The 21,133-nt window shown below is 40.8% G+C and overlaps 1 protein-coding gene across 1 annotated transcript in view; it reads right to left on the bottom strand.

The window, feature by feature from the left end:
• Window positions 1–8,989: 8,989 nt before the first annotated feature.
• LOC112262662 (secreted frizzled-related protein 1-like) overlaps window positions 8,990–21,133 on the bottom strand; it is a 31,366-nt gene continuing 19,222 nt past the window's right edge. Inside the window, exon 3 of the mRNA XM_024438335.2 lies at window positions 8,990–9,685. Coding sequence (XP_024294103.2) covers window positions 9,360–9,685 — 326 coding nt within the window. The 3' untranslated portion in view covers window positions 8,990–9,359. The remainder of the gene's footprint in view (window positions 9,686–21,133) is intronic.

The raw sequence follows: 21,133 nt of genomic DNA, 5'->3' as shown, positions 1-21,133 counted from the left end.
GGTGACAAATATAGAAGAGCTTCCAAAAATAAAATGACTGGGTTGACATTGGCATCACCGCACTTTACTCAGAGGTGCTTATTTGCGTTGCCCAGTGCTCGGTGACAGTGAGGAAAATAATCACTGAGAGTTTGTTACAGGTAACTTCATGTTGAAAGCTGACAAATAGGAGTTCTGTAAATTAATCAAACTTCACAGTGTCAAAATGAGGTGCTAATGTTTTACTTCACGAGGATACAGTTTCTTCAGAGCCAACCATTTTAACTTCAACTGGAGGGGTGGAGTGTGTAGCTTACACTGACCTAATGTTTTAGATTTTTACTGCTAATATTTTCTTCCCTGTAAATGACAATGTCACAATCTTTCATGTATGTCAGGAATCCTATCATGTGAGAGAGCAGAAACAGGACGGAATGAAGGAATATAGTTACTGGAACAGCAAACCTACCATGACATCATACTCTTAAACTGAACGGCTATTACTCAAAAACACATGGCAGTTGGTGCAGTGAGTTTGCTTCAACATCCCCCTTCTCGCTGTGAACCATCTCAAATGCTAGCCTCATGTTTGAGAGAAACACCTCCCGTGTTTTAACAGAGGGTCATTCGTTGCTGTCTGCTTGAGCAAATGCAGAAGTTTAAAGGCATGATTAGATGCTTCTGAGAACAACAAGGAAACATTTAAAACTATTACAAGTCCAGAAAAGAAAGTGCCTTGGAGGCCTGAGTTGGTCAAAAGTAGTGAGATTAATATGAATGATCGGCCAAATTTACTCCATTCCAAGAATTCTACGCCTGGACCCAAATGCAGCCTGTATTAACCTATTCCTCCCATGTCAGAATGCTGTAGACAATCCCAGGAAAACAACATCAGAATAGCTGTTTGAAACTAGGATACAGATACTACCTATTACATATCTATTACATTGTGTTTGTATGACAATGTTTTGGATTGTGCAACATGGTTCTGGTGAGAGGTTTGCATGCCAGATGGGCAAAGCAGAGTACACAGCGGAGAGCAGACCACCTCTGTTGAAGCTTCATTGTTCATTGGAACATGTATATTGTATACGGTCGGTTCATGGCTGTAAAAAGTGGTTGTTCAACTGCAAGAAAAGAACACCAAAAGCTTACTGGGCGGCAGGTAGACTGGGCCAGTAACCCAGAGGCCGCTAGTTCGAATCCTAGAGTTGACAAGGTGAAAAATGTGTCTATTTTCCCTTAGAGCAAGGCACTTAATCCTAATTGCTTCAAGGTTGCCATTTAAAATGGCTGGCTGTGACCCCACTCTCTGAGGGTGTCTCAGGAAGAGTTGGGATATACAAACAAGCTCAATTCACATACAGTTGAAGTCGGAAGATTACATACCCTTAGGTTGGAGTCATTAAAACCCGTTTTTCAACCACTCCACACATTTCTTGTTTAACAAATAATAGTTTTGGCAAGTCGGTTAGGACATCTACTTTTCTACATCTACAATTGTTTACAGACAAATTATTTCACTTATAATTCACTGTATCACAATTCCAGTGAGTCAGAAGTTTACATACACTAAGTTGACCATGCCTTTAAACAGCTTGGAAAATTCCAGAAAATTATGTCATGGCTTTAGAAGCTTCTGATAGGCTAATTGACATAATTTGAGTCAATTGGTTGTGTACCTGTGGATGTATTTCAAGGCCTACCTTCAAACAGTGCCTCTTTGCTTGAGATCTTGGGAAAATCATAAGAAATCAGCCAAGACCTCAGAAAACAATTTGTAGACCTCCACAAGTCTGGTTCATCCTTGGGAGCAATTTCCAAACGCCTGAAGGTACCACGTTCATCTGTACAAACTATATTATAAACACCATGGGACCACGCAGCTGTCATATCGCTCAGGAAGGGGACGTGTTCTGTCTCCTAGAGATGAACGTACTTTGGTGCAAAAAGTGCAAATCAATCCCAGAACAACAACAAAGGACCTTGTGAAGATGCTGGAGGAAACAGGTACAAAAGTATCAATATCCACAGTAAAATGAGTTGTAAAATATCGACATAACCTGAAAGGCCGCTCAGCAAGGAAGAAGCCACAGCTCCAAAACCGCCATAAAAAAAGTCAGACTACGGTTTGCAACTAAACATGGGGACAAAGATCGGAATTTTTGGAGAAATGTCCTCTGGTCGGATGAAACAAAAAAAGAACTGTTTGGCCATAATCACCATTGTTATGTTTGGAGGAGAAAGGGGGAGGCTTGCAACCTGAAGAACACCATACCAAACGTGAAGCACGGTGATGGCAGCATCATGTTGTGGAGGTGCTTTGCTGCAAATGGACAATGACCCCAAGCATACCTTCCAAAGTTGTGGCAAAATGGTGAAATGACAACAAAGGTATTGGAGTGGCCATCACAAAGCCCTGACCTCAATTAGTATTTGGTCGCATTGCCTTTACATTTTTCAACGTTTCAGGTAGCCTTCCACAAACTTCCCACAATAAGTTGGGAGAATTTTGGCCCATTCCTCCTGACAGAGCTGGTGTAACTGAGTCAGGTCTGTAGGCCTCCTTGCTCGCACACGCTTTCTGCCCACAACATTTCTATGGGATTGAGTGTATGTAAACTTCTGACCAACTAGGAATGTGATGAAAAAAAAAAAAGCTGAACTAAATAATTCTCTCTACTAGTATTCTGACATTTCACATTCTAAAAATAAGGTTCAGCATGATTCCCTCTCTTGTCTCACATGTCTTGGTGTAGTTTATTTTACGGCTGCTTATATCATGGATGGGTGCCTACTCCAAACACCTAAAATGACCCTTTTATGTTGTTGGTTACTGATGGGGCTCCATAAAACAAGAGAATACAGCTATACCATTAAACACAAAGAATGTTTTTTACTGGAGTTCGAGGAATGGTTTTGATGTCTTTGAAGGCCCTTACGTGGATTAAGAACAGAGAACTAACTGCCTTACTTTTAAAAACCTGCAGGCTCAGCCATGGTAAAGAAAAGAGAAAACACTCTTCGGTTACAACGACCCATTTGCTGCCAAAAAAAGTCTAAATAACACTTTACGGTTTCCTCCAGTTAATGTAAGGGCGTGGAGTTGCATCCTGACAACAACAGATAGTAATTACCATAAGGGTACAGATGTGGCGAGGAGGGCAGATTGTCTCCCAAATGTGCAGCCTGGGCACCTCTCTAAATGGAACAATTCCATACCATGAAAAAGACATTCTTCCCCAGCCGTTTATTTATTTCACAGCGGACGTATCTGTAAGACTCATCTAACCCATGTCACGTCTTAGCGTGACGATAACATTTACATTTGAGTCATTTAGCAGACGCCCTTATCCAGAGCGACTTACAATAGAGCGCATGCATTTCCATACTTTTATTTTCTTGTTTTTATATTGACAGTGTAGTGCGTATGTGTAAAGACGTTATGTTATTGTTCCAGTGTGGAGTGGAATGATCTCGCCCATTTTAAAACCTTGTGCACCACGGGAAACATGCCAAATCTGCACAATCTTCTGCAATCAAATAATTTCATTTTGACAATTGATTAGACAGTGTTGCTTTATTCCCTCAGCATTTCACCGTCAACATGAGTTGTTAATGATGTATATCTCAATTGATTTTGTATAATATACACAACATACCAGGCAACCAACAGCCTGTGAAACCACACTGAATGTTAGTGGAAGAGACAAGAATCTGTATACTTTGAAAAACAAGGTCTCACGAAAATAAATCAAAACAGCACGCATGAGAGATCAATTCTTTCTATAAATATGGAGATGTAAAAATGGCTTCACCAAGAACAACTCCAATCTGTTTGACAGCCAAGACAGTCCTGCATGCCATGATGAAGACTGACTTTGAACTCCCACAAGTTATTCTGTCTGGCATATGATCTCCTGTTTCTGTCTTTACAGCATCAGATAACGTGCATCACATCATATTAAAGTTGACTGAATGTTAAGACTTCACACTTATTTTAAGATAAACTGCTAGGCCACTCTTAAGAGCAGTGTCAATGCTAAAAGTCTCTTCATACATCGCTGCCAGCGATAACTGAGGTCCTCCTCATGAAGTGGAACTAATTATACGGAAACTGCAAATCCCTGACAATTAGGTCAGCATTAGCATTAAAACTAAAGCTCAGTATGTTAACCCATTGCGTACATGGTGCATACAGTATGTGTGAGGGCTCAGGTTTGTGTCAGCGTGTCAGTTCTTTAAGATGAGATAATGACTTTTACCATCCCGTGGGGAAATGTTGTTTATGGCTCTGTGAATACTTTAACAAAACGGCAAACACACAAGCCTCAGGTCGCCACGGAGCAGAGCCCTTTGGAAGGTCTAGATTGTACCATGTTCTACATATACACTACCTATCAGAAGTATTCACCCCACTTGGATTTCTTCACATTTTATTGTGTTACAAAGTGGGATGAAAATGTATTTAATTGTCATTTGTCAACACTACACAAAACACTCTGTAATGTCAAAGTGAAAGTTTTTTTTTACAAGATTATTAATGACAAATAAAACGCTAATATACAGTACCTTCGTTAGATAAGAATTCACCAATACATATTAGAAACACCTTTAGCAGCAATTACAGCTGCATGTCTTATTAGGTAAGTCTCTAAGAGCTTTGCACACCTGGACTGTGCAATGTTTGCCCTTTATTTTGTTCAAAATTATGTCAAGGTGTTGGGGATCATGGCAAGACAGCAATTTCCAAGGATTGCCATAGATTTTAAAGCACATTTAAGTCCAAATTGTAACTTGGCCACTCACTGGAACGTTCACTGTCTTCTTGGTAAGCAACCAATGTAGATTTGGCCTTGTGTTATACGTTATTGTCCTGCTGAAATGTGAATTCCTCTCCCAGCCATTGAACTATGTAGCCATTTTAAAATCACCAATGGCCTCGTGGTGACATCCCTGAGCAGTTTCATTCCTGTCCTGCAGCTCAGTTCAGAAGGATGACTGTACCTTTGATGTGTCTGGGTGGTTTAATACATCATCCACAGCATAATTCTTAACTTGAACATGCTAAAGAGATATTCAATGTCTGATTTGTTATTGTTGCCCATCTACCAATCACTGCCATTTTTTGAGGCTTTCGAAAAGCTCCCTGGTCTTTGTAGTTGAATCTTTGCTTGAAATGCAATAATTGAGTGAAGGACCTTGCTGTATGTATGGGGACAGAGGAAGGGGTAGTCATTCAAAAATCATGCCAACCCCTATTATTTTACAGAGTGAGGGAGTCCATGTAAATTATGTGATTTGTTAAGTCAAATGTTCCTCTCCCTGTGCGGGCGGCGCTCGGTGGTCGTCGTCGCCGGTCTACTAGCTGCCACCGATCCTTTTTCATTTTATTTTGGTTATGTCTGTTTTGTGTTTCACCTTGTTTCATTTTGGTTAATTAGGGGGGGTATTTATCTCGACATTTCCTTTGGGGTTTTGTGCGGGATTATTTTTCGTTTGACTGTCAGTGAGTTTGTGTTTCGTTTTCATTAGTTCATGTTTAGCAGGTGGTTTTTCACTGGAGTGTGTCTGAGTGGGGTTTCGTGGCTACTGCTGTAGTCCGGTGTCCTGTTATTTTTGAGCTGGTTGAATAAAACGCCCTTTTCTTCGGAACTTGTTTCTCCTGCGCCTGACTCCACACCCACATCTCCTTGGGGAGATCTGAAAGTTACTGAACTAATTTAGGCTTGCCTTAGCAAAGGGGGTGAATATTTATGCAAAGACTATACTTTTTATAATTTGTTTTGTACATTTAAAAAAAAAATCTTTTCAATTTGACATTATGGAGTATTTTGTGTAGATCAATGACAAAATAAATCACAATTAAATCTATTTCAATCCCACTTTGTAACGCAACAATATTAAAAAAATCCAAGATGGGTGATATCCACAGTATGCTTAAATCTTAGAACTGAAAAAATCTCAAGCTGTACAAGCATAGCCAAGAATTCTCATCATGTGCAAATAGTTTGGAGGTTTGAAAATCATTATAGATATTACACGCAGGAAGCTGATATTCCAAAAAATAAACTGTATAGTACTGTGCCATGTATGTGGTTGTCGCGCCCTGACCTTAGAGATCCTTTTATGTCTCTATTTTGGTTTGGTCAGGGCGTGAGTTGGGGTGGGCATTCTGTTGTGGGTTCTATGTTTTCTATTTCTGTGTGTTTGGCCAGGTGTGGTTCTCAATCAGAGGCAGCTGTCTATCGTTATCTCTGATTGAGAACCATACTTAGGTAGCCTTTTCCCACCTGTGTGGTGTGGGTAGTTGTTTTCTGTTTTGTGTCTTTCTGCACCAGACAGAACTGTTTCGGTTTCGTTCGTTCTCTTCGTTGTTTTTTTGTTAATCAGTGTTCAGTTCAGATAATAAATATGAACACGTACCACGCTGCACCTTGGTCCTCCACTCCTTCCAACAGCCGTTACAGTGCTTTCCCATTTAATTACTGTGTTGTATGAGTATAAGCTGTGGGTATCATGGAAATACAAGCCATACTTGATACTTCATTCCAGCTTTAACTGCTTGAGAGCAAGCAGTACTGGGAGTAATATCTCCACTAAAATGGTATAGGTCACACAATCTGAAATGGAAAGAGCATTCCAGACAACATGTCATTGTTTTCTATATTTATGTAAAATGTGTATGTACATAATGGGCAGCAATGCACTGCAGCCATAACTGTAATTTAATGTGATAGTGCTAAGATGTACCATCAATACTGAACAAAACAATTAAAAATACAGATTTGTCAAGCAACTATATGCACTTTCAAAGTTGTCACAAACTTAATAAACATCAATCTGGAGGGACAGCAATTGAAGACTGCATTAACAAAAAACAATAAGAAAACTTTTTGGTCAAATATTATCTGACATCATATACAAATACAAGGGATTTATTTAATTATTCTATACCAGAGTGGCCATTCAAGAAACTGTCCTACAATTGAATTGAAACACCGAACAATGCATGCATTATAACATACAGAGTTTGGCACACAGTACAATTCATATACTGTACCATTAGGCAAAAGGTATTTTCACTCAGATGATGCAGTTGATGTTCTGGAATTGATTGGATTGACATTTGTATATATTTGTTAAAGTCAAAGAAAATGTCAAACAAATGAGGCAACTGAAAAGAGGACGACATTCTTAATATCAACTGTAGTGCAGTCATTATTTTGATGAGACAATCAGGTGAAGGCACGCTATCATAATATCGTCAATAAGTTATTCAATGACCCTATCCATGCCTCCTCTATGATGTGGCTTTTAAAGCTAAAATACACGTTATTATTGATTCTGTATAATCTATTCAATGTGATCTAATTGATGATTCTATGATCTACTTATCCATGTTCAGAGCAAGAGAAGTAAGTCAATCCACTTCAGCAGAACTCACTGAACTGTGGTATTTTTACTGCACATTCTGGGAGTGTGTAACACAAGTACAGTGCCTTGCGAAAGTATTCGGCCCCCTTGAACTTTGCGACCTTTTGCCACATTTCAGGCTTCAAACATAAAGATATAACACTGTAATTCTTTGTGAAGAATCAACAACAAGTGGGACACAATCATGAAGTGGAACGACATTTATTGGATATTTCAAACTTTTTTAACAAATCAAAAACTGAAAAATTGGGCGTGCAAAATTATTCAGCCCCTTTACTTTCAGTGCAGCAAACTCTCTCCAGAAGTTCAGTGAGGATCTCTGAATGATCCAATGTTGACCTAAATGACTAATGATGATAAATACAATCCACCTGTGTGTAATCAAGTCTCCGTATAAATGCACCTGCACTGTGATAGTCTCAGTGGTCCGTTAAAAGCGCAGAGAGCATCATGAAGAACAAGGAACACACCAGGCAGGTCCGAGATACTGTTGTGAAGAAGTTTAAAGCCGGATTTGGATACAAAAAGATTTCCCAAGCTTTAAACATCCCAAGGAGCACTGTGCAAGCGATAATATTGAAATGGAAGGAGTATCAGACCACTGCAAATCTTCCAAGACCTGGCCGTCCCTCTAAACTTTCAGCTCATACAAGGAGAAGACTGATCAGAGATGCAGCCAAGAGGCCCATGATCACTCTGGATGAACTGCAGAGATCTACAGCTGAGGTGGGAGACTCTGTCCATAGGACAACAATCAGTCGTATATTGCACACATCTGGCCTTTATGGAAGAGTGGCAAGAAGAAAGCCATTTCTTAAAGTTATCCATAAAAAGTGTTGTTTAAAGTTTGCCACAAGCCACCTGGGAGACACACCAAACATGTGGAAGAAGGTGCTCTGGTCAGATGGCAACAATGCAAAACGTTATGTTTGGCGTAAAAGCAACACAGCTCATCACCCTGAACACACCATCCCCACTGTCAAACATGGTGGTGGCAGCATCATGGTTTGGGCCTGCTTTTCTTCAGCAGGGACAGGGAAGATGGTTAAAATTGATGGGAAGATGGATGGAGCCAAATACAGGACCATTCTGGAAGAAAACCTGATGGAGTCTGCAAAAGACCTGAGACTGGGACGGAGATTTGTCTTCCAACAAGACAATGATCCAAAACATAGAGCAAAATCTACAATGGAATAGTTCAAAAATAAACATATCCAGGTATTAGAATGGCCAAGTCAAAGTCCAGACCTGAATCCAATCGAGAATCTGTGGAAAGAACTGAAAACTGCTGTTCACAAATGCTCTCCATCCAACCTCACTGAGCTCGAGCTGTTTTGCAAGGAGGAATGGGAAAAAAATTCAGTCTCTCGATGTGCAAAACTGATAGAGACATACCCCAAGCGAATTACAGCTGTAATCGCAGCAAAAGGTGGCGCTACAAAGTATTAACTTAAGGGGGCTGAATAATTTTGCACGCCCAATTTTTCAGTTTTGATTTGTTAAAAAAGTTTGGAATATCCAATAAATGTCGTTCCACTTCATGATTGTGTCCCACTTGTTGTTGATTCTTCACAAAAAAATACAGTTTTATATCTTTGTTTGAAGCCTGAAATGTGGCAAAAGGTCGCAAAGTTCAAGGGGGCCGAATACTTTCGCAAGGCACTGTATCTACATATACGAAGTGGAAATGGTTTCAATAGAGGAGGAAGAGGGTGCAGTGTCATTAACTTTTTCAGATAACTGGAAACCACTATAGCAGGAGGTCTCAATGATCACAACGCTCCACTGCAAAATGGATGGTGGAAAAATGTAAAGCAGGACTGTAAATATAGAAAGATATACAGTTTATATAGATATATGAACAAAAACAAAATGTGGATTGTTGGTTGTGCAAGTTCTTGTGTATCATGATGATGAGATGCTTCTAAAAAAGTTGGGTCTGATTATTTAAAGACATTCTCGAAAGCTGGACACTTGTGGGTCTTGAGTTTCTTGATGGCCTTTTTGAACTCTTTGCTGGACTTGTCCCACTTGTGGATGCCCGTCAGGAGGAACTGCGTGTCCACCTTGCGCCCCATGATCAGGTAAGTGTTGCCCAAGTTATCCAGCTGCTGGCAAGGGCAGTCGGCTCCATTCTTCAGGTACAGAACCAGCTTTTTTAGGTCATTCTTCTTTAGGTTTCCCAGTTTCAATGGCTTCTTCCTCTTCTGCAGAATTACCTTGCGGTCCATGCCTTCCCGTCTCACCTCCTTGATCTTGGTCCTGATAGCTAAGATCAAAAGAGACATCAAAAGAAAGAAGGTTTTTGTTAAAAACAATAATATATGGGCACAGACATCAGTTCAACGTCTATTTTTTATTTACATTTGGTTGAGTTGTCAAGTAACGTGAATTCAACAAAAAAGATCACCATGACATTGGATTTAGGTTAAAAGTTGTGTGAAAGTTCCCTTACGTTGATGACTTTTTACAAATCCAATCAATTTTTCATGTTGATTCAACATTATCACATAGATTTTTTGTTATTGAAATGACAATGCTGCTTCAACCAGTTCTTGCCTAGTGGGATGCGCCTTTAGAAAGTATTCATACCCCTTGACTTATTTCACATTTTTCTTGTGTTAAAGCCTGAATTCAACATTGATTAAGTATATTTTCTCAGCCATCTAAACACAATAACCCATCATGACAAAATGAAAACGTGTTTTTAGACATTTTAGCAAATGTATTGAAAAACGAAATACAGAAATATTTCATTTACATAAGTATTCACACCCCTGAGTCAATACTTTGTAGAAGCACCTATAGCTTTGATTACTGCTTTGAGTCATCTGTATCAGCTTTGCACATCTGGATCTGGTGATTTTCTCCCATTCTTCCTTGCAGATTTTCTCAAGCTCTGTTAAGTTAGATGGGGAGCGGCGGTCAACAGCAGTCTTCAAGTCTTTCCACAGATTTTCAAGCCTGAGCTATGGCTGAGCCACTCAAGGACTTTCACATTCTGAAGCCATTTCAGTGTTGCATTGGCTCTATGCTCGGGGTCATTGTCCTGTTGGAGGTCATTTACACTATGAAGCAGGTTCTCGTCAAGACATTGCTTGTATTTTGCTCCATTCATTGTTCCCTCTATCCTTACCAGTCTCCCAGTCTCTGCCACTGAAAAGCATCCCCATAGCATGCTGCCACCACCATTGGGATGGTGTTAAAAGGGTGATGAGCTGTGCCTGGTTTTCTCCAGACATAGCGAAGACTTACATTTTTGTCTCATCAGACAACATAATATTTTGCCTTACGATCTCAGAGTCATGTGCCTTTTTCTCAGGAGTTGCTTCCATCTGGCCACTCTACCATAAAGCCCAGATTGGTGAAGTGCTGTAGAGACTTCTCCTTCTGGCAGGTTCTCCCATCTCAGCCAAGGAACTCTGTAGTTCGGTCAGAATGGTCATTGGGCTGTTGGTCACCTCCCTGACCAAGGTCCTTCTTGCCAGATGCTCAGTTTGGTTGGATGGGCAGAACTAGGGAGAGTCTGGATAGTTCCATATTTTCTTCAATTTCCAAATGATGGAGACCACTGTTCTCTTTCAACACACTAGAAATTATTTTATACCATTACCCAGATAGAATTGTGATGAGCCTTATATCTCGGAGATCTCGGAGACTTCATGATATAGTTTCTACTCTGACATGCAGTGTCAACTGTGGGACCTTATATAGACAGGTGTGTTTCCTTCTAAATCATGTCCAAACAATTGAATTGGCCACAGGTGGACTCCATTCAAGTTATAATGACACCGCAAGGATGCTCAAAGGAAATTGGATGCACCAGAGCTCAATTTGGAGTGTCATAGCAAAGGAGTGTGAATACTTACAGTATTACTTACAGTATGTAAATGAGACATTTTTGTATTTCATTTTCAATATATTTGCTGAACTGCAGTGTTCCTCAAAATGCTTACTATCGTGCTCTGAGCACACAATTTGGAGCATGGGAGCGTCGGAGTCCAAATCAAAGTATGCGAAGCGGAGCATAGAGGGCTCCGTTTGTACATATTTTGAAGCATGCGTCAATGCAAGCTTCAATGGAAAGTATGCAAAGAAATATGATGCGATCACATAAAAATTACATTTTTTTTTCAATCAATGGCAGCAGTTATTTGAGCTGAAACGAGAGAAAATACACTCCGACTTCGGAATGAAATGATGCTTATTCACATATCATATGTTGCTTGACTACAATATTTTATCTTGATACATGAATAAATACATGCAGTGTTAATTGTGGCATGTTTACCTGCCTACGTACTTTAGATTGCAAGCCCATAATGAATAAATAGGGTTATATAGTACTGTTATCTAGCCAGATAGCCACAAAGAATTGTTAGCTACCTACCCACGAAGAATTGACATCTAACTTGAAAAATATCATTATTAGGTCATTTTTGCCTGTTAAATATCTGGTGAGCTAGATTATTATGATTCACATATAGCTAGCTGATAGTTATGAAGTAAAACGGTTGCTTTGTGTAGATCTTGTTTCATTTCTACTGCCATTGTTGTTCTGGCTGGAAGATGGTTCAGTGAATTCGTAAGTCCATAGTAAGTCAATAGGGCTAACCGGCTAGCTATCTAGCCACAAAGAATTGGTGGATACCCACAAAATAAATTACATCTACCTTGGTTTTAGGTCATCTTTGCCTGTTTAACTAGCTAGATTATTACAATTCACATATCTAGCTGATAATTATGAAGTAAAAAATTTGCTTTGTGTGTATGTTGGAAGAAGGTTCAGTGAATGGGTGAATGGGGCGGCAGAGTAGCCTAGTGGTTAGAGCGTTAGACTAGTAACCGGAAGGTTGCAAGTTCAAACCCCCGAGCTGACAAGGTACAAATCTGTCATTTTGCCCCTGAACAGGCAGTTAACCCACTGTTCCTAGGCCGTCATTGTAAATAAGAATTTGTTCTTAACTGACTTGCTTGGTTAAATAAAGGTTTTTAAAAAAAGGTTCAGTGAATGGGGAGGTAATACAATAGGGTGAACATGAGGTCGATTGTAGGTCACGGTAGTATGCATATTGAGAAACACCCATTACTTAACTTTGTCATCATGGGGTATTGTGTGTACTGTAGATGGGTGAGAAAAACATATAAATTAAATCAGGCTTTAACACTACAAAATGTGGAATAAGTCAAGGGGTATGAATACTTTATGAAGGCACTGTGTGTTGCGGTAAATATGTAGCTCGTGGGCAAGTTCAGCATGTTGTATCATGTCTATGGTCAGCCTGAGGAGGAGTGTGCGGAGTATCGTAACGAATTTGGGCAATATTCTGGATGCGATTATGATCCAAGTATTTTTTTATTATCCTTGATCGGGGGGAGAAATGGCTAGTTTGCCTGTCTGTAAAGAGAAGGGTGGGCTGTACACTGTATGCTGCTCTGATTCGATAGAGTGATGCTGTATTTCTCCATCCACTTGCTTCATAATTTGACACAATCACTTTTTCCTGCATGTTTTCGGTCTGATCATTTAGATTGCTGCTGCCTGCTACTATATGAATCACATGGAAGGACAATTGTTATCAAGCGATCAATGTGCATAATATCTAACTAGTGGGGCAAGGGCAGGGAAAACAGATGAAATGCTGATGTGCAATCTGACTTAGTGCCAGGAAATTTGGCTGTCCGCTGCAAGTTGAGGACATAGACATAAACACACACACACACACACACAATCTTTAGATTTTTTGCAGTGAGAACATGCAGGGTAGTATTTTGCCAAAATCTATTTAGTCATATTAAAACATTTCTGTTTTTTTTCTGATCACGAGTATCAACCGATGGTTAGATAGCTAGGCCCCAGATGCCCAGGACCATTAAGGAAAGATAAGAGGGATTACACAGTGACTGCATCTGCATCTCAAATGGAACCCTATTCCCTATATATGGCACTACTTTTAATCTAAGCCTTATAGGTCCTGGTCAAAAGTAGTGCACTATAAAGGAAATAGGGTGACATTGCCAGAGGTATGGCTATTCTATATCAACCTCACCCTGCAAGGTCTTGGGGGTAGTTATGATAGGAAAAGTATTTATGTGTTTCATGACTAAGAGACAGCATCCAGACGTATTAATCTCTATGGGAAACTGATCAGTTTACATTTGCTGTCCTTTTCCATGGACAGGAATGTTCAAATTACTGCCTGTCTGCCCTGTGCCCCTCCAGCTGTAACAGGACTTGTTTTTTTCCCCCTTGAGTACCTCCTCTCTCTGTCTCATAGGCTTTTAGGGAAGTGGCCCTGTACCTCAGTAAGCTAGACTTCACATATATTGAGTGAGATTAATGATCTATTTGTGAAATGCCCCACCTAGAGTTGGGAAATTCTCGTAACTTCCCCCAAATTCCTAGGGTTTTCCACAAATCCTGGTTGAACGATTCCGGATTTCCTGCTTATCTCTTCTGGTTCTGGGAATCTTCCAACCAGGCTTTCTGGAAGACCTGGACATGTTGGGAAAGTTACCATTTTGCAACCATACCATACCTTTAAGTTCAATGGATGGGTGGGATGACAACTTCGCAAACATTATGCGCACACATCTTGGAGGCTGAAGGCTGTGTGTTGTTAGGATTCTGAACGGTCACAATATGGCTAAAATTTGCTAATTGGCAAACAACCCACCCGTCAGTGGAAGCTGCTGAGGGGAGGATGGCTCATAATAATGGTCGGAATGGAGTAAATGGAATCAAACACATGGTTGTGTTTGATACCATTCACTCAATTCCAGCCATTACACTTCATTCCAGCCATTATTATGAGCTGTCCTCCCCTCAGCAGCATCCACTGCCACCCGTCTATACCACTACTAATACTCCCACTTCAATACCACCACTGATTGGTTACTGAATGAAAGTGGAACCTTTGATGCTACAGTACATTATAACCCTGACTCTCATTGTCCCTTGATAAGGCCAAGTATTGCCACAATTTTAAACCCACCAAATGTCTGAATAATCATAATCTGTTTTTATTCACTTATATCTCTCCAAATCTTACCTCTGAATTGTCTTAAATCAGTCTGATCTTTCACTAAACTTAATTTAACCTCCTAATCTTCTTGGTTCCTCCACCTCACCTCTTGAAATGGTACACGAGTCAACCCCATGGTGGTCCAAATCTCAGCCTCCATGGATGAGTCCCAAATGACACCCTATTCCCTACATATTACTCTTGACCAGGGCCCAAGTCAAAAGTAGTTTACAATATAGGGAATAGGGTGTCATTTCAAATCAATTTGTATTTGTCACATGCTCCGAATACAACAGTAGACCTTACTGTGAAATGCTTACCTACAAGCCGTTAACCAACAATGCAGTTCAAGAAAGAGTTATGAAAATATTTACTAAATAAACTAAAGTAAAAATAGAAAGTAATACAATACAAAATAACAATGATGAGGGTTTATACAGGGGGTACCGGTACCGAGTCAATTAGTTATTTTGAACATGTAAGTAGATAATAAACAGCGAGTAGCAGCAGTGTAGAAACAAAGGGGGAGGTCAATGTAAATAGTCCGGTGGCCATTTGATGAATTGTTCAGCAGTCTTGGGGGTAGAAGCTGTTAAGGATCCTTTTGGTCCTAGACTTGGCGCTCCGGTACAGCTTGCTGTGCGGTAGCAGAGAGAACAGTGTATGACTTGACAATTTTTTGGGCCTTCCTCAGACATCTCCTATTATATAGGTTATGGATTGTAGGAAGCTTGGCCCCAGTGATGTACTGGGCTGTGAGCACTACCCTCTGTAGTGCCTTGCGGTTGGAGGCCAAGCAGTTGCCATGCCAGGCGGTGATGCAACCGGTCAGGATGCTCTCGATCGTGCAGCTGTAGAACTTTTTGAGGATATTTTCAGTCTCCTGAGGGGGGAAAGGTGCTGTCGTGCCCTCTTTACGACTGTCTTGGTGTGTTTGGATCTGGTTAGTTTGTTGGGGATGTGGACACCAAGAACCTTGAAACTCTCGACCCGCTCCACTACAGCCCTGTCGATGTTAATGGGGGTCTGTTCGGCCCGCAATTTCCTGTAGTCCACGATCAGCTCCTTTGTCTTGCCTACATTGAGGGAGAGGTTGTTGTCCTGGCACCACACTGACAGGTCTCTGACCTCCTCCCTATAGGCTGTCTCATCGTTGTCGGTGATTGGGCCTGCCACTGTTGTGTCATCAGGAAACTTAATGATGGTGTTGGAGTTGTGTTTGGCCACGCAGTTGTCGGTGAACTGGGAGTACAGGAGGGGACTAAGCATGCATCCGAGGGGCCCCAGTGTTGAGGATCAGCGTGGCGGATGTGTTGTTACCTACCCTTACCACCTGGGTGCGGCCCGTCTTGAAGTCCAGGATCCAGTTGCAGAGGGAGGTGTTTAGTCCCATAAGTCCTTAGCTTAGTGATGAGATTTGTGGGCACTATGGTGTTGAACGCTGAGCTGTAGTCAATGAACAGCATTCTCACAAAGGTGTTCCTTTTGTCCAGGAGCATGATTGAGATTGTGTCATCTGTGGATCTGTTGGGGTGGAATGTGAATTGGAGTGGGTCTAGGGTTTCCGGGATGATGACCAGCCTTTCAAAGCACTTCGTGGCTACAGACATGAGTGCTATGGGACAGTAATCATTTGGGCAGGTTACCTTTGAGTCCTTGGGCACAGGGACTAAGGTGGTCTGCTTGAAACATGTAGATATTCAGACTCGGTCAGGGAGAGGTTGAAAATGTCAGTGAAGACACTTGTCAGTTGGTCAGCGCATGCTCCGAGTACACATCCTGGTCATCCGTCTGGCCCTGCGGCTTTGTGAATATTGACCTGTTTAAAGGTCTTGCTCACGTCGGCTACCGATAGCGTGATCACACAGCCGTCCAGAACGGCTCTCATGCATGCTTCAGTGATGCTTGCTTCGATGCGAGCATAAAATGTATTTTGAGATGCAGACCCAGCCATTATGGGTATAGGCCAACCTCTTCATCTCCCCGCGCACATGTAATGTAGGCTACTGCGTGGTAGTAAAATAGACTACTACACCAGTGAAGGTGAACTTGATACACGGTAATATAAGGAAAACATTTCGTAGGTTGCTGTGATGACCAGATTAGTGACCACCTTGTGATCTATTAATACAGGAATTTGCACCTGCACTTGGTAAAATGACTGCTGCTTGAGATTTTAGTTCTGACTGATCTGTCTTTGAATATCTGATTAAAAAAATGTACATTCATAGGCCTACATGTAACTAAAATAAATTACATTATTATCAGTGTAGCTAACAGGTAGGGGTAAAGACTGGTACAAGAAATATAGGCTACTATATCTGAACTAAATAGGCCCCTACTTAAAATGCAACATGGTCCTCTATAAAGACTTGAATAGCTAAAGCATGAACCACACCGAGCATCTCACTGCCAATAGATTGCCGATAGATACCTATCACAGTGGGAGGCCGTTCCTTCTCTTGCAAGAAATAAAGCGGTACCTGCTCCGTGCCGACTCAGTAGTGAAGAACCTACCGATTGTACGTGGAAAAGCAAACAAAAAAAAATAGATTTAAAAAATGGCTTTTTCTAGCCAAGTGAACAGACACAATGCACACAATATTAAATACTTCCTCCAAGCTAGCTAACCACTGTAGCTAGTATTGACATTATAACTAAATTACAACGTATTAGCTAGCTTCCATGAGACAGCTGCCTGTGTTAATTACCGAGTTAGTGCAGTAACCTTTGCAAGCTAGCTATGTTATGCTAGCTATTGAATATGTAGCTTTGAATCTAGACCATAATTAACACTTATGGATATGCAATGCCAAACAGCGCTACTGCCACCTTCTGGTTTGGAGTATTTTAACAAGACTGAGTGAACACAAAAGAGATTGACTGCTGACACTGTTCAGAGGTGCTAAGCACTGTTGGCAGGCAAACGTTTGACAATCCTTCCAGTGTGTCTTAACTTTAAAAAGCATAAAATATATCAGAAGTTGTATACAAGCAACTCAAGTGAGACTAGTCTGCACGTTTGAAAGTCTGAACAGTGTTTCTATCTTAAACAGTGTAAGAAGAGGAGTAGCATGCTCAAGAATAATAATAATGACTACATTATAATTGTAAATTATTGTAAATTATAATTGTAATACATTATACATTATAATTGTAAATAATTGTAAATGAAAATGAAATACAATTGATGGGACTTTCTTTAACTCTTCAAAATTATTTTTGTGGTAGTAGTAAAAGTTTAAAAAGGTTTACTTTAAATCAAAGCAGTTTTCAATTATTTCTGGATTTGAAAAACTTTATAGTAGTGGTAATCTCGGTTTCCCAGAAGTAAAATTATTGCAAAAGTTGTCACGTTGCATTTAACTTCTGGGGGGAATGACACTCACAATTGTGATTTCTGTTGTGTAATGGAAGTAAGCGAAGTCTCCTCCCTCGCAAAAGGAAACTCTCGGCCAAATCCGTCCCTTCTGCTATTTTCACCCGTGTTTATGATCCTTGTGGACACGTGCGAAGCAGTAAACATGGAAGCAGTGAGTTAAGATGTTTTCAACACAGCTATTTCCAATCTTATCCGCTGTAACAGTTGTGCTTAACCTTCCCTGTGCACGGAACCCGCTAGCGGGCTGAAATTCCACAACATACGGCGATCGCTACATAAATAGTCATATTAAACATTAATGAAAATACAAGTGTCTCACATGAATCGGAAGCCTAGAATCTTGCTAATCCAACTGCGTTGTCAGATTTAAAAAAGGATTTACTGCGAATGAATACGATGTGATTATCTGAGCATAGAGCCCCATAAAAAAATTTTTTAACTTCCTGCTCCTCATGCCAAGAATATAAAATATACATATTATTAGTAGATTTGGATAGAAAACACTCTGAAGTTTCTAAAACGGTTTGAATTATGTCTGTGAGTATAACAGAACTTATATGTAGCAGGCAAAACCCCAAGGACTAACCTTTCAGATTTTTTTTTGTTGGTCTCTGTCTGTTCACTGAGTTCTCATTGGCAAATTATATTTCTTAGGAACCTGTTTTCAGTTCCTACCGCTTCCACTGGATGTCACCAGCCTTTGGAATTTGGTTGAGGTTATTAATTTGTGCAATGAAGAAGTAGGCCATCTAGGAACTGGGTAACTCTGTTGAGAGTGCGCAAGACTTGAAAAGTAGCATGGTTTGTTTGCTTCTTGTATTGAACACAGATAGACCCGTCTACAATTTGATTGATTATTAACATTTAAAAATATCTAAAGTTGGATTACAAAAGTAGTTTGAAATATTTTGGCAAAGTTTATAGGCAACTTTTGAAATATTTTGTAGTGAAGTTGTGTTTTTTGAAGCTGTTTTTTTCTGGATCAAACGCGTCAAATAAATGTACATTTGGATATATACAGTGGGGAGAACAAGTATTTGATACACTGCCTATTCTGCAGGTTTTCCTACTTACAAAACATGTAGAGGTCTGTAATTTTTTATCATAGGTACACTTCAACTGTGAGAGACGGAATCTAAAACAAATCCAGAAAATCACATTGTATGATTTTTAAGTAATTAATTTGCTTTGGAAAGAAAACACTCTGACGTTTCCAAAACTGCAAAGATATTGTCTGTGAGTGCCACAGAAGTGATGCTACAGGCGAAACCCAGATAAACATCCAATCAGGAAGTGCCGCATTTTTTGAAACCGCCTCATGCCAATGACTCCTTATATGGCTGTGAAGGAGCTAGGAGTCAGCTTACGTTTTCCACGTTTTCCCCAAGGTGTCTACAGCATTGTGACGTCTTTTTAGGCATTTCCATTGGAGAATGGCTGTTAGAGACCATATAGGGCGAGTGGTCGCATGGTGTCTCCCGGAGAAAACCTTGCGTAAAATACTGAGGTAGCCATTTTTCCAATAGTTTCTTATGAGAAACCAACTGCCTCAACGGATATATTATCGAATACATATGTTAAAAACACCTTGAGGATGGATCCTAAACAAACGTTTGCCGTGTTTCTGTCAATATTATGGAGTTAATTTTGAAAAAAGTTTGGCGTTGTAATGGTAGCATTTTCCGGTCGATTTCTCAGCCAAGCATGATGAACAAAACGGGAGCTATTTCGCCTACAAAAATAATATTTTTGGAAAAAAGAAACATTCGCTATCTAACTGGGAGTCTCCTGAGTGAAAGCATCCGAAGTTCTTCAAAGGTAAATTATTTAATTTGGTTGCTTTTCTTATTTTCGTGAAAATGTTGCCTGCTGCCAGCAGAGCTAGCATAGCATTATGCCATGATAAACTTACAGAAATGCTTGTCTAGCGTTGGCTGTAACGCATATTTTGAAAATCTGAGATGACAGTGTTGTTAACAAAAGGCTAAGCTTGTGTTTGAATACATTTATTTCATTTCATTTGTGATTTTCATTAATAGGAAAAGTTGTGTTATGGTAATGTCTTTGAGGTTATGATTACGCTCCTGGATACCGGATTGCTCGTCGCTAGAGGTTAAGGTTTTATACACAGTGAATATCAAAACTCTGAATAGGCCTCTACATGAACTAACACTACCAGGACTGAGGGTTCATCTATTGCCCCCTTCACATATGCTCTCTCTCCGGCGCTCTAGGTCGCCATGCTCCCGCACCTCAGCCGGATCGGCAGGTTCCCGCACCCCTTGTTTCTGTTTCATGTCTGTGTTTTGTGCTATGTTGCATTCTTTTATTAAATTATTCACTCCCTGAACTTGCTTCCCGACTCCCAGCACAACGTTACAGAATAACGCCTCACCAAAGGGAAGCATCAGGGAGTGTTTTTTGTTTGGAGGTGATGTTGGGTCCGTCTATCAGTACTGGAGCTACCACGGAGGCCTCAGCGGACTCGACAGGCTCCCGTGCCTCTGCTGGGTGAGCTGGTTCTCGTTCTTCGGTCGAAGCAACCGGGGCGTTTTCAGACGACTTATCAGGCTCTCACGCCTCAGCCGGTTTGTCAAGTTTCTGTGCCTCAGCGGAGGCGACCGGTCCACTCCTGATCCCTGGGATCATCCCTTTGGTTGGCGTCCTGCGGCTGGAGCCGCGTGCCGGAAAGGGGGTACTGTCACGTATGCTCTCTCTCTCTCTGAAGCTCTAGGTCGCCATGCTCCAGCACCTCCGCCGGATCGACAGGTTCCCGCGCCTCAGCAGAGGTGACCCGTCCACTCCTGATCTCCATCATCCCCATTGTCATTTTCGTCGGCGTCCTGTGGCTGTGCTCCCTCTTTGGCCTCTAGGTCACCAGGCTGCTGATTATTGCGCACACCTGTCACCATCGTCACATGCCTCATGACACTCACCTGGACTCCATCACCTCCTTGATTACCTGCCCTATTTATGTCTTTCCCTTTGGTTCCTTCCCCAGGCGTTATGGTTTCTGTTTCAGTTTCATGTCTGTGCGTTGTTCGTGTTTCTTGTTTTGTATTATGTTTCGTTCTTTTATTAAATTATTCACTCCCTGAACTTGCTTCCCGACATTACACCCCCTATCTTCTCATTCTTACACCCTCTATCTTCCATTTCCAGAAAAAGGACAGTCCCAGTAGTTTTCCAGGTATTAACAGTGCCTATGGTAGGGATTAGGACCTTCATCAACCATCTCTGGTCCCTGAAAAGTCTCTGTGAGGAGGCTTAGTGTTAAATGAAACCAAAATGGGCAGCTTTCATAATTAGC

Source organism: Oncorhynchus tshawytscha, linkage group LG12 (genome assembly GCF_018296145.1).
Source record: "Oncorhynchus tshawytscha isolate Ot180627B linkage group LG12, Otsh_v2.0, whole genome shotgun sequence".
NCBI lineage: Eukaryota > Metazoa > Chordata > Actinopteri > Salmoniformes > Salmonidae > Oncorhynchus > Oncorhynchus tshawytscha.
Note: the sequence above shows the minus strand (reverse complement) of the source record. Positions and strands in the feature narration are given on the sequence as shown.